A 13922-nucleotide genomic window follows, 5' to 3' on the forward strand; every position below is an offset into this window, starting at 1 on the left:
CGGAATGTTTATCGGGAGTTACAAAGCCAGTGAAAATAATGCCTCGTCTCCCAGAATGCTCTGGGAGAAATCCACATAGCTAAACAGCCTAGGCTTATTGTCACTAGGAGGGCAGAGCTACATACCAAGATACAGAAATATAGGAATATAGTAAAAGTTTTTCATGCTGAAACCAGTAAATTTACCTTAAAAGCGGGTATCCTGAATAATTTACTGCATTTCTACTACACTACAGGGCCTCTTTAAAAAGGAACCCGAGGTGTTAGACCTATGGAAGCTGCCATATTTATTTCCTTTTAAACAATACCAGTTGCCTGGCAGCCCTACTGATCTGTCTGGTCAGTAGGGTTTAATGCTGGGAATACACGGTTCGTTTTTGCCTTCGTTTAAACCTTCGATTCGTTCGGTAAACGAATCGAGTGTTGAAAACGTATGTGAAAATAGTCATAATCTCATTATAGTTTCGATTAATAGACCCCAAAAACGAACGACTAGTGATCGAACATGTTTGATATTATCTCTCTTTATCCATCTAATCGAGCCATTGGTAGGCTTGATGGCTGTTCAGATCGATTATATGTTCGTTTTATGTTAGTCCGTCCCTGTAAAAAGGGTTTTTTGTTTCGTTTCTTTGCAGCCTTCGATCATTGGAAAAACGAAACCATCAGAATCGAAAAAAAAAACCGAAACCGTGGGTGGTGATATTAACCGTATGACCGATTATTTCGGGATCGAAAAGGACAAAAGGCACAATCGAAACGAAGGTTTAAACGAAGGCAAAAACGAACCGTGTATTCCCAGCATAAGTCACACACCAGAAACAAGCATGCAGCTAATCTTGTCAGGTTTGTCATAGACATCTAATCTGCATGCTTGCTCCGGGTCTATGGCTTAAAGGCAGAGGATCAGTGGGACAGCCAAGGAATGTGCATTATTTAAAAGGAAATAAACATGTCAGCCTCCATAGCCCTCTTACCTTCAGTTCCTTTTAAACTGAGGCCAAAACTTACTAACGTTTACAAACTATTCAAAGGCAGATTAATGTGTTGAAATCAAATTGTAATAGCTGCTGCAACTTAGGAGACCTGCTTATTAATGCTTTGTGCTGAAAGGAAACAGGCAGAGCAGGCTGTGAGTGACGCCTACAACTAGCCAAGTGTTGCTCCTATACAGTGACAGGTGCCCTTTGCTCAGGGAAGCAGTGCTGTAACTTGGGAGATCTGCTTATTAATGCTTTGTGCTGAAAGGAAACAGACAGGGCAGAGCAGGCTGTGAGTGACGCCTACATCTAGTGAAGTCTTGCTCCTATGCAGTGACAGGTGCCCTTTGCTCAGGGAAGCAGTGCTGTAGCAATACTTGGGAAGGGCAGATGCAGTCTGGACGGAATGATGCTCGATAGGAAATCAGGCAGCACATTAAATAAGGAGAAGTGGAGCGCTGCACTTCCGTCTGGGGAACCTGATACCCTGAAGCCCACTGGGGTTTATTTTCAGAAGGGGAGCAGACAGGAACATGTGATGCCCAGCGGAGGAGGCAGCAGCCCACGCTTACATGAAACTCTGTTGTGTTGAGTATGTGACGGCCATCAGGACTCCAGCAGGAGGACAGCAGCCCAGCCGAGCCCTCGTCTATCTTACAGTGCCAGTCAGGCTGCTCCAGAGACCAGACCTGCCGAGAGACGGAGAGAAGATCGATGAGTATCGGAAAACTTACATCACAATCGCAGCTATGAAGGACTGGCGCTGGATCCCGCTGCAGAAGTAAGTGCATGACATCATAGATGAACGCAGCTCAGACAGAGGTCTATCACCACCCATTAACGGTACAATGTTTTCTTTAGATGCGATCTTTCAACGCACTTTTTACGATCGGAAATAATCACAAGGTAATTATCGATTATAAACAGATTGATTAAGGCATCTTCTATCTTCACATACGATTGTAAAATCCAACTTTCCGATCGATGGAACTTTCAGTGCCAAACAACCAAAGAATCATTTCACATCTATTTTCAAACACTGCACTGTTTTCAGTACAATTCGTAATTATTGCATCGAAAAAACGCATCTGATGAAAATTTTGCACCCTTAATGGCCACCTTAAAGACTTTAAAGAAAACGATAATTTTTTTTCACATAAATTGAATAATCAGAAAAACTGAAAGAAAAGAAATATACCATTACACTTATGATTGATTTTTCCCAAAATATCAAACCACAATCAGATAAAACTTTCGATCTGATTTTTCTTTCACATCCTATTAGAAAAAAAATTGGAAAAATTGGTAGGTTTTATTTTTTTTTTATTTTTTTTTTTTAATCAACTGCAAACTTTTTTTTTTTTAAATTTCTCATACATTGTATAGGTCATTTTTAACAGGAAAATTGATTGATTTGATTGTATTGGGTATGGACACCTTAAAGGACACCTGAACTGTGAGAGATATGGAAGCTGCCATATTGATTTGCTTTTAAACAATACCATTTGCCTGGCTGTCCTGCTGCTCTCTTTGGCTGCAGTAGTGTCTCAATCACCATATAGCTCTCAGTTCAGGTGTCTTAAGAGTGGCTTTCAGGGATTGCTTAGATGGTGTAGCTTATATCTGACAAATGCGAATGTAAAAATGGTCATAGCCACTTATGAAAAAGAACATCCTACATATCAGGCGGATATTTAACCTTCCTGAATATTTTGTACTGTTTTATCAGTTTAGACTTTAATATTCTAAAAATTACAAACTGTCAAGAAAATTATTTTTGGAATTTGGAATTCCTAAGGCTATTGTTACAGATATATACATATGGTACATCCATTCGATAGACTTGTCTGTCCTGCGTCTCAAAATCAGCCTGACCATGTCTGGTCCTCTCTGGTTACTGAAAGGTGATTGGCTAAACTAATGGCCCATACTCACGAGGGACTTTTGTCGCCCGTGAGTATGGGCCGCGCGCACCCCGAACTGTCGCCCGCAACGGGCGCGCACCCCGAACTGTCGCCCGTCGCTGATGTCGCCAGGCGATTGAAACGTTCAATCGCCTGGCGACAGTCGCCGCCGCAACTCCGCCGCAGCTGTTGCTAGTCCGCGTGAGTACGCGGACTAGCGACAGCAACCTCCATTGAGGTACACAGAGCTTCCGGCGGGGGGAGGAGGAACGTCGGCGACAGCTTCCGTCATGCCGCTGGTCCCTCTTCCGCGTGTGTACGCGGAGGGACCTGGCGAGGAGCTGTCACCGGCCTGTCGCCCACACGCTCACGTGTGCTGGCGACAGGCAACATTTGCTGCCCGTGAGTATGGGCCATAAGTGTGGCAGATGAGAAATTCAGCGGGCCTATTGCTAAAGCAGACCACACATTACTTGACTTTCCTGTTTGATTGACCAGTCGATTTGATCTTTTTTTTGGATCAGGGGAGAATCATGTCAGACACTTCTTCAGCTTCTATTGGGTTTTAGCAACATCAGCAATTTCCCTGAGAGCCAGACAGGAGAAATACCGACTAAAAGCTTGTACAATTAGCTAGCTGACTTGGGGGTTGATTCACTTTGTAGGACGAGATCACAGCACTTTGGCCCAAGTGACAGGTAGCCTATTGGGCCAATCAAAGTGCGGGGATCTCATCCTACAAAGTCACTGGACCTGATAGGATCCAGGATGGGACAACTGAAGCGGCCGTTAGTTTTGGGGGTAGTGCCAGTAAGTTAGTAGTACATGCTACAGCAGTAGTGTCCCTACTATGAAAATGTTACTTGTGCTGCCACACTAAGCTGCGCTGCTTGATCAGTGTAGATTAGTGAATCAACCCCTACTGATTTGATGGCTGCATCTGGCTCACAGACAAAGAGCCACATCTGGCTCCTGAGCCATAGGCTCCCTACCCCTGGTATACAGTAGATGGTGCAGCGAATATCTGATAAATGTGAAAACTGTCATAGCCACTTATGAAACAGAATATCTTACAAGCAAAGGAAAGCCAGGAAACTGGTATTGCTTAAAAGGAAATAAATATGGCAGCCTCCATATAACTCATCTCCGGTTCAACTCTGATATCTGGTTAACCCAGCAGCTTAATTCTGGTATCTAAGGACAACCCAAGTGCAAGGTCAGTGTTTGCCATAAGCGTTCTATTACCCAGATATGGCCCTGCTTAAAATGTAAACATAATTTTCTTTCCTCGTGATGCCATGCACCCAAGCAAGGCTCCGTGTGCCTGATACTGCAAAACAGCCTCACAGCACTATGCTCGCTCCCACCACCATGTTTATCTGTGGGAACTGTGTTCCTGTCGTGGCTGACAGCCTCTCCCTTTCTTCACTAAACATGAGCAACATCCGTGTGCCTAGACCAGGCATGGGCAAACTTGGCCCTCCAGCTGTTAAGGAACTACAAGTCCCACAATGCATTGCAGGAGTCTTACAGCCACAGTCATGACTCAAAGGCAAATGCATTGTGGGACTTGTAGTTAATTAACAGCTAGAGGGCAAAGTTTGCCCATGCCTGGCCTAGACAGTTCCAGTTTAGTCTCAGACCAAATTTCTATTTTACTTTATTTTTTTTAAGTGGCCTTGCAGTGAGAGTGATATGAAGGCTGCCATATTTATTTCCTTTTAAACAATACCAGTTGCCTGGCAGCCCTGCTGATATTTCATGTGTCGGTAGTATCTGGTATCACACACCTGAAACAAGCATGTGACTAATGAGATCAGACATTAGTAAGAAATACCTTATCTGCATGCTTGTTCAGGGTCTAAAGCCTGAGCGCTATAATAACAGTGCAGGAGATTTGGATGCACCATAGACGCCACCATAGACCGTAATAGGTATTACAGCTATAGCGGTGCACAGTGGGTGAGTAACTTCGGCGCCGTCAGAAGATGGAGCTGAAGTTGCATTTAAAACACTAATTCGGCCGCCAGTAATTGTTGGAAGCTGAATTACATTATTCTCCGCTATCCACGTGGACCTGGAGAGGGAATAGTTATAAACACCGCCGGGAACTTGTGCAGCAGCAGGGTGGGCTGTATATCGGCTGTATCCTGCAACCAAGTCTCCTGGTGCCAATTCATACGTATGTCTAAAGCCTGGTACACACCTTGAGTGCCCAATCACGGTCCAATGTTATTGCCTCCATGAAATATGAGGGTTTACCTGCAGTCTGCTCATAGTATTCAATAGCCGTTGACAATCATACTACAGTAGATTCTCGTCCCTTGGAGTTTACTATTAAGAGATTTTACTGTACATGGAGGTGGTAAAATTGGTAAGTGATTGGCCAATCATAACAAAGTGTCTACCAGGCTTTAGGCGAAAAGTATTAGAGGCAGAGGATCAGCAGGACAGCCAGGCAATGTGCATTGTTTAACCTCTTAAGTACCACTCCACACCAATTGGCGTGGACGCGGCGGCAGCCCCAGGAATCGGGGCGTGCTTTGCAAGAGATCCCGCGCAAATATGCGCACATCTCTGCATGAATGACGGAGCTCTGCTCCGTCATCAGTCTCCCAGCCGTGATCGCCGCTAGGAGACTTTTAGACGGCGAAACCGCTGTCTATTTACTCCGTACAGTGCTGCGATCTAAGGCAGGCTCAGGGGTGATCCGCTGTCATAGGCTGATGCCTATGACAGCTGATCACAGTAATTGGCTGACGGGGGGGGGGGGGGGGGGGGGGAGGGAGGCACTGGGGCAAAAACATTATATAAAAAAAGGAAATAAATATTTACAAAAAAATAAAAATCCTGGGAGCGATCATAGACCACCAACAGAAAGCTCTGTTGGTGGGCAGAAAAAAAAGGGGGGCAGGAAAGAATCACTTGTGTGCTGAGTTGTGCGGTCCTGGCAGCGAGCCCTTAAAGCTGCAGTGGCCTTAATTGTAAAAAATAGCCTGGTCACTAGGGGGTTTAAGGCCGTGGTCCTTAACCTCCTGAGCGGTACGGACGAGCTCAGCACGTCCATTACCGCCGGAGGGGATAGCATGGCCCTGGGAGATTAAAAAAAAAAAAAATAAATTGTACATCATGTAGCTAGCACTTGGCTAGGTACATGTGTTGTCCGATTGCCGCCGCAGCTCCCCCCCCCCCCCCCCCGATCACCGCAATCTGCAGCTTATACGTAACCCCCCCCCCCCCCCCCCGTAGCCCGCGCTGCCGGAGCCTCTTCCATCACCACCAGGCGTTGCTATGGTGAGGATTGGGACTGCGCATGACGTAAGACGTCACGTCCAATCGTCGCCATAGCGATGACCGAAGCTGAATGAAGACGCTATGGCTCTCGTGGGATTCCGGAGTGGTAAATATAGCCGGCGGCGATCGGGAGCGGGACACAGCACCGGGGCGATCAGGCGACACATGTAGCTAGCCTAGTGCTAGCTACATGATTTAAAACAAGTTTAAAAAATAAAAAAAAAAAATAGCCCTCCCGCAACAATTGAACGCCAGGAAGGTTAAGTGGTTAATAGAATCAGAATCATCTTTATGGAAATAAATTTCAGCCACCATATCTCTCTCACCTCAGGTTCCCTTTAAAGTGGAGCTGAACTCTTGCACAGGACGGAAGGAAAACACAGAAATACACCCTGTATGTATTTAGAGTGTTTAGCCTGTCTAATCCCCCCTCATCTGTGACTTATCCCAAATGTAATTTGATCTCTCAGCTGTGTTAGCTGGCTGTCTTGGCAGAGCAGCTTATTTGTTAGCACAGGATGTTAACCCTATGTCTGCTTCCATGAATGCAGGAAGTAGACACACTGCAGATTTATATCGGCTGTAACAAAGAATCCTTCTTTAAAGAATATTATGCTTTTGCTTATCTTTTAGAGCAGGGAGGATATCCTGAGTTCAGGTCCGCTTTAAAAAGTGAACATATTTCTGCTAAGGAAAATATTACTGTATGAGCCCCTATGGCGTTCTCACTGACAAAGCTCATAACTGGCAAAGATCTGCGTCCTAAATACATCTGTCTTGTGCATTTCTGTGAGATGTAAATGTTGTGGGATCAAATATATATCAATTCTGGATCCAGTGAGAAAAGATCAGCGCCTCTGTCAGTCTGGAACGCTGAGGTTTCAGGATGCGTATGAGTGAAATTGCCGCCGGGAGACTTGGGCGCAGGATACAGCCGATATACAACTTACCTTGCTGCTGCACGAGTCCCGGCGGCACTATTTGCTATTCCCTCTCCAGGTCCACGTGGATGGTGGGGAATGATGAAATTCAGTTTCCAGCTATTGCTGGCGGCCGAATAAGGCCTCTTGCATGAAAACTGGCAATCCAGCGCAGGAGACTTGGATGCAGCCGGCCCCACCAGACCAGATTAGTATTTTAAAAGTAACTTCAGCTCAGTCTTCTGACGGCGCCGAAGTTACTCACTGTGCGCTGCTATAGTCGTAGGAATTCCGTCTATAGCGGCGCACAGTGAGTAACTTCGGCGCTGTCAGAAGACTGAGCTGAAGTTACTTTTAAAATACTAATTCAGCCGCCAGCAGCTGGAAGCCGCATTACATCATTCCCCACTATCCATGTGGACCTGGAGGGGGAATAGTAATCAACGTCGCCGGGAACTTGTGCAGCAGCAGGATAAGCCGTATACCGGCTCTATCCTGCTTCCAAGTCTCCCAGCGGCGATTTCTCTCGTACGCCTCTTGCACACTACATGAGATTCCGATTTTATATCGGATCCGATTTTTGATTCCAATAAAAAAAAAAAAAAAAAAAAAAAAAAAAAAAAAAAAATCAGATTTGCGATTGTAATTTACACTGCAGTGTTCTTCCCAGAATTTTTTTCCAGCCGGGTAGGGCGAGATGAGAGAATGCAGGGCCGGGGCTTCTCTGCACAACGCTGCTTACAGCAGAGGAGGAGGTGAGCCGATGACAGCCGGGGGCTCACCAAAACTAGCCGGGTGCAGCACCCGGCTAAAAGAGCCTGGGGAGAACACTGCACTGGGTGCTAGCAAAAGAAAATGCAGCATGTAGTAATGATTAAAAATCACAAATTGGAATCGCATGTAGTGTGCAAGAGGCAGTGTTTTAAAAGTAACTTCAGCTCTGTCTTCTGACGGCGCCGACGTTACTACCTGTGCGCCGCTATAGCTGTAGTTCCTATTACGGTCTATGGTGTCGACGGATGCACCCAAATCTCCTGCTCTGTAATCGACATGCTCGTTCAGGACAGGCTTTGAGCTGCAGTTTAGCATGGCTGTATTGGAGAGATGCTCCTTGTAGGCATGTACTGTAATCCATGTGGAGGTAATTAGGCTTCTGCTATGTAGGAGATTACTGGGTCAAGTGCAGATGTAAAGCACACAACTGCCTGAAGGAGAGGCTTAAAGTGGCCATGAAGTCTTGAGACAACCAGCTGAACATATGCAGAACGTTGGGACTCTTAATCCTGTTTAATTTGGGCGACTCTATAGAAAAGTGTTGTGCCCGTTGCTGGGTACAGTACATACAATAATATTCACTTAAAGAGACCCCGTAACAAAAATTACGTTTTTTTTCTACCATCCTACAAGTTCCTAAACCTATTATAATGTGTTCTGGCTTACTCCAGCACTTTATACTATCACTGTCTCTGTAATAAATCAATGTATCTTTCCCCTGTCAGACTTGTCGGCCTGTGTCTGGAAGGCTGCCAACTCAAAAATTGAAAAAAATCATTATTTCTCAGTTTTCAGCCATTATATTTTCAAAATAAAACATGCTACCGTAATTAAAACCTACACATTTTATTTTCCTGTTTGTATGCGGTTATTGCAACGTTTAAAATTTTTCCCTAGTACAATGTATGGCGCCAATATTTCATTTGGAAATAAAGGTGCATTTTTTAAGTTTTGCGTCTATAATTACAGGCCCATAATTTATAAAGTAATTGTAGTATACAGTTTTTGTATACATATTAAAAAAGTTCAGTCCCTAAGGTAACCATTTATGTATTTTTTTTTTTATTTGTAATTTTTTTTTTATTAAAAAAATAAATAAATAAATGGTAACTTGAGGGGAGTGTGGGAGGTCAGGGGTTAATAATAATAATAATAATAAAAAAAGGTAACTAGGGATAATAAACTGAAAAAAAAAAAAAAAAGGGGGATGTAATATTACAATTTGGCCACAAGATGTCCTCAGTAGTGCCTTCAGCTCCGTACTGTTTGTACGGAAACGGAAGCACTACGCGCATGGGACTCATTTATGGCTGAGCCGTCTGTATAGACGGCTGCAGCCATTCACACGGGGAATTAGATAAATGAATGGGATTTGTTTTCCCATTCATTGATCTAACGGCGGGCGATCGGCGGTAATGAGCGGCGGTACCGGGCGCGGGGGGGGGGGGGGGGGGGGGGGATGCGCGGCGGGAGGGACGTAGTAGCTACGTCCTTGCACAGAGTTATGGCATTTTGCAGGGACGTAGTTACTCGTCCCGGGGGAGGGGAACTGGTTAAGGACCGGGCTATGTTTTGATGATCTGTGCTGCTCTCCAGCCCACAGCACAGATCAGGTAACAGGAAGGGCGATCAGATTTCCCCCTTTTTTTTCCCCACTAGGGGGATGTCCTGCTGGGGGGGGGGGGGTGTCATTTCGCCGCTGCTCCGTGTGGCCGAGCGGGGGGCTCCTCAAAGCCCCCCTCCGCAGCGATTTTCCGCCTCTTCCTCTTTCCCTCCCTCCCCTCCTTACTGTGGGTGGCACAGGACGGCGATCCGTCCTGCGCCGCCTCCGATAGGCTTCAGCCTATCAGATGCCGGCGATCCCCGGCCAATCAGAGGCCGGGGATCGCCGTTCTGCTTTACGGCGCTGCTCCGCAGCAGCGCCGTATGATGTAAACAGCGGGGATTTCTTCCCCGCATGTTTACATTTAGCCTGCGAGCCGCGATCGGAGACTCGCAGGCTGTTCATGGAGACACCCTCCGTGAACTGAAATGGAACCATTTCCATGTAAAACCACTTACGACCTGCCGCCGCCTATCGGCGTTAGGCGGTCGTTAAGTGGTTAAGAGAATTCACATAATATGCAAACTCCCACTCGCACAGAAGAGGAGAGGGGTCCAGAGCTGTGGGGGTCCCCTACTACTAACCTTTCCATTCTCCAATACAGGGGACCGTCCTTCAGATCAGGTGTTTTTTGGCTACACAAGTTATAGATGTGAAGATTTTTATGGCCACACTGGTTTCATGACCTTTGTAAGTTGGGCCCCCCAGGCTGTAAAAGTCCCTAAGGGGAGGCAAGGGAAGGAGTGTAAACATTGGGGGGAGGCCTGGCAAAGTTTTGCTGGAAGACCCCATGAATTGTAGTTCTGCCATTAGTTGAAACAGCTTCTGGGTAAATATAGCCTCAGATTAAAGCGGACCCAAACTAAACATTTTTTTTTCAAAATATTTAGTTGCAGCACTCTGACACATACAAAGATAAATAAACACTCCTTCAAGCCTATGAGCATTTCAGTGCATGCTTTTCACCCTTCTCTTTTCATAACTAGGGTTATACAGGTGGCAGCCATTAGCAATTCCTCCTTTGCCGGACACCTCCTACTCCACCAGTTTGCCAGATTCTGTCCTGGCAATATCAAAGTAAGGGAGGGGTTCCTCCAATAAATGTAAAATATTTTATATTTGTCATCATGCAGCCGAAAAAAGGCTGCTATTTATTATTATAATTTAGAAAATAGATTTTATTTCTGAAATCTTGTATTTTTAATTTGGGTCCACTTTAATTGCTACTTTATTGTGTCTGATAGGCTGCCATATGCAACTGTACAAAACCGGTCATATGCAAAACAGATTATAAGTAACAAAAACTCACAAAACCACTGCTTGGTACCCACAAAGATGACAGACACTCAATGTGTATGAATTTTCTGAAATTTTTTTTGAGTAAAGGTATTTTAGGGAAAAAGCATCTCAAAACTGGGCTCCTTAACCACTTGCCGACCGCGCACTCATACCGCGCGTCTGCAAAGTGGCAGCTGCAGGACCAGCGACGCAGTTCTGTGTCGCCGGCTGCAGGCTAATTAATCAGGAAGCTCGCGCGAGCGGCTGCTTCCTGTCAATTCACGGCGAGGGGCTCCGTGAATAGCCTGCGGGCCGCCGATCGCGGCTCGCAGGCTAAATGTAAACACAAGCGGAAATAATCCGCTTTGTTTACATTCATACAACGCTGCTAACAGTAGCAGCGTTGTACCAGTTCAGCAATCCCGGCCAATCAGCGGCCGGGGATTGCTGTCACATGACAGGCAGGAGCCTGTTAGAGGCTGCACAGGACAGATCCGTTCCTGTGCAGCCTCGGATCTCCGGGGAAGGGAGGGAGGAGAGGGAGGGGAATTTCGCCGCGGAGGGGGGCTTTGAGGTGCCCCCCCGCAACACCCAGGCAGGCAGGAGCGATCAGACCCCCCCAGCACATCATCCCCCTAGTGGGGAAAAAAGGGGGGCGATCTGGTCGCTCTGCCTGCACCCTGATCTGTGCTGGGGGCTGCACAGCCCACCCAGCACAGATCAGCTAAAACAGCGCTGGTGCTTAAGGGGGGGGTAAAGGGTGGGTCATCAAGTGGTTAAAGAGGAGCTCCAGTGAAAATAATGTAATAAAAAAGTGCTTCATTTGTACAATAATTATGTATAAATGATTTAGTCAGTGTTTACCCATTGTGTAATCTTTCCTCTCCCTAATTTACATTCTGACATTTATCGGATGGTGACATTATACTGCTGGCAGGTGATGTCAGTAGAAGGAGATGCTTTTTTGGCAGTTGGAACCAGCTATAAACAGCTATTTCCAAAAATGCAACAAGGCTTCCAGTGTGATGTCAGAACCATGGTCCTGACATCACACTGTGGGAGGGGTTTCGCCACAGAAAAGGAAAAGATTTCTCATGTGAAAGGGGGTATCAGCTACTGATTGGGATAAAGTTCAAATCTTGGTCACGATTTCTCTTTAAGACTTGTAAAATTCATTTTGACTAGAGACTGGCTTTAACGTGTACCTGAGGCGGTATAATAAAAAAAAACCAAACTAATAATATAGAAGCTCTGGATCCTGCAATGGTAAATGTAAATTTACTATATGCATTTTACGAAACAGTCAGCTGATCTAGAGCTTTAATGCTGCAGCCAATCAGGACAGCACATGCCGGCTCTTGTAGTTTCAGTGGTTACAGGGCCGCAGGTGGTGACGTACCTGTACAATGCCTCTCTTGTACATGGCGCAGAGGATGAACTGCGAGTCGGAGGACCATTCCACATGCTGGATCTGGTCCAAGCAGGTGTAGAGTTGCAGGATCTGGAGCGTGCCCACATCACGGATAATGAGCCGGTACTGCACACAGGAGGCCTGCACAACACAGGAACAGACGATACATTAAAGAGACTCCGTAACAAAAATTGCATCCTGTTTTTTATCATCCTACAAGTTCCAAAAGCTATTCTAATGTGTTCTGGCTTACTGCAGCACTTTCTACTATGACAGTCTCTGTAATAAATCAGCTTATCTTTCCCTTGTCAGACTTGTCGGCCTGTGTCTGGAAGGTTGCCAAGTTCTGCTATGAACTCCCCCTTCCAGGCCCCTCTATGCACACTGCCTGTGTGTTATTTAGATTAGGGCAGCTTCTCTCTTCTCTCTTATCTTTTACAAGCTGGATAAATCGTCCTCTGAGCTGGCTGGGCTTTCACATAGTGAAGAATTACAGACAAGGGCAAAGCTATTTGCAGGAAGAAAAGAGCAGCCTGAAACTTCAGTGCATGAGAACTGCAGGGGGAAAGAAACACACAAATGATCTCTTGAGATTCAAAAGGAAGGGTGTATACAGCCTGCTTGTGTATGGATGTATTTTCTATGTGTGGACATGCTGTACATCAACCTACTTCCTGTTTTGGTGGCCATTTTGTTTGTTTATAAACAAACTTTTTAAAACTGTTTTTAACCACTTTTAATGCGGCGAGGAGCAGCAAAATTGTGTCAGAGGGTAATAGGAGATGTCCCCTAACGCACTGGTATGTTTACTTTTGTGCGATTTTAACAATACAGATTCTCTTTAAGTCTGTGGCCAACAGATGCAAAGCCTGGCATAGACATCCAATTCCGATTGGCCAATATTACCACTTGCATGTACTATGAAAGCTTACCTACACAATCTGCTTACAGTATTACAAATTTGTTACCCCTCATACTACATGGAGGTACAATTATTGCCAATTTAGATACTGAAGATAGGTGCCTAATGCTTGGAATACACCATGAGATTTTTTGGCAGATAGATGGTTCGATAGATAATTTCCGACAGGCCTTTTGATTTTTGATTGTTTTTCTGATCGATTTCTCACAGGAGGTGAATAGAAATTGATCAGAAAATCGATCGGACAGTAAATCTGCTGAAAAATCTCATTGTGTATTCCCAGCCACACACCATTCAATTAAAAGATCAAATTTTACACCAATGCGATAAATAGGATCGGTTGTACAGAAAAATCGAAAAGGTTTTTTTGCATTCATTCGATAAATCTTATCAAATTTGCCATTTTTGATAAAAGAAGATGTAGAGTGGTGGATTTTTCTGATCAAGTCATATGAAAATTGAATGGTGTAGAGTAGATTGACAATTTCTTGATGTACAGACCAAAGCATTTTTTTCTGAGTTTTTAAAGTGGATCTGAGGTGAACTTTTACACATTGCATAATTGTGTTCCTTTCCTATTGTTTATAGGGCATTCCTCAAGCCAAATACTTTTTTGTTTTTGTTTTAATACTCTAATTCCCTATATAAACTAAAAAAGCCACGCCCACAGGTTTTCAGAGAGTCTTGGTAGTAGCAAGGGCTCATGGGAGCTCAGTCTGGGCAGGAGGAGATGGAGGTGTTACTAGCCATTGATTTCAGAGGCAGAGGGGAGGAGGGAGGAGGAGAGGGGATTAGGCTGATGTCTCAAGATGCAGATAAGCCTGCCTCTGTGTAATG

The 13922-nt window shown here is 45.1% G+C and overlaps 1 protein-coding gene across 4 annotated transcripts in view; it reads left to right on the forward strand.

Moving 5' to 3' along the window:
- Positions 1-1620: 1620 nt before the first annotated feature.
- The window catches only part of TP73 (tumor protein p73), a 219074-nt gene continuing 206772 nt past the window's right edge, over positions 1621-13922 (forward strand). For 2 of the 4 annotated variants that reach the window (XM_068238909.1, XM_068238911.1), the window contains exon 1: positions 1625-1760. In XM_068238909.1, the coding sequence (XP_068095010.1) occupies positions 1729-1760 (32 nt within the window). In that variant the 5' untranslated portion in view covers positions 1625-1728. Of the gene's footprint in view, positions 1761-13922 lie in introns of all 4 variants that reach the window. The other 2 variants (XM_068238920.1, XM_068238907.1) reach the window with 2 other exon arrangements.

This window comes from Hyperolius riggenbachi, chromosome 6, assembly GCF_040937935.1.
Source record: "Hyperolius riggenbachi isolate aHypRig1 chromosome 6, aHypRig1.pri, whole genome shotgun sequence".
NCBI lineage: Eukaryota > Metazoa > Chordata > Amphibia > Anura > Hyperoliidae > Hyperolius > Hyperolius riggenbachi.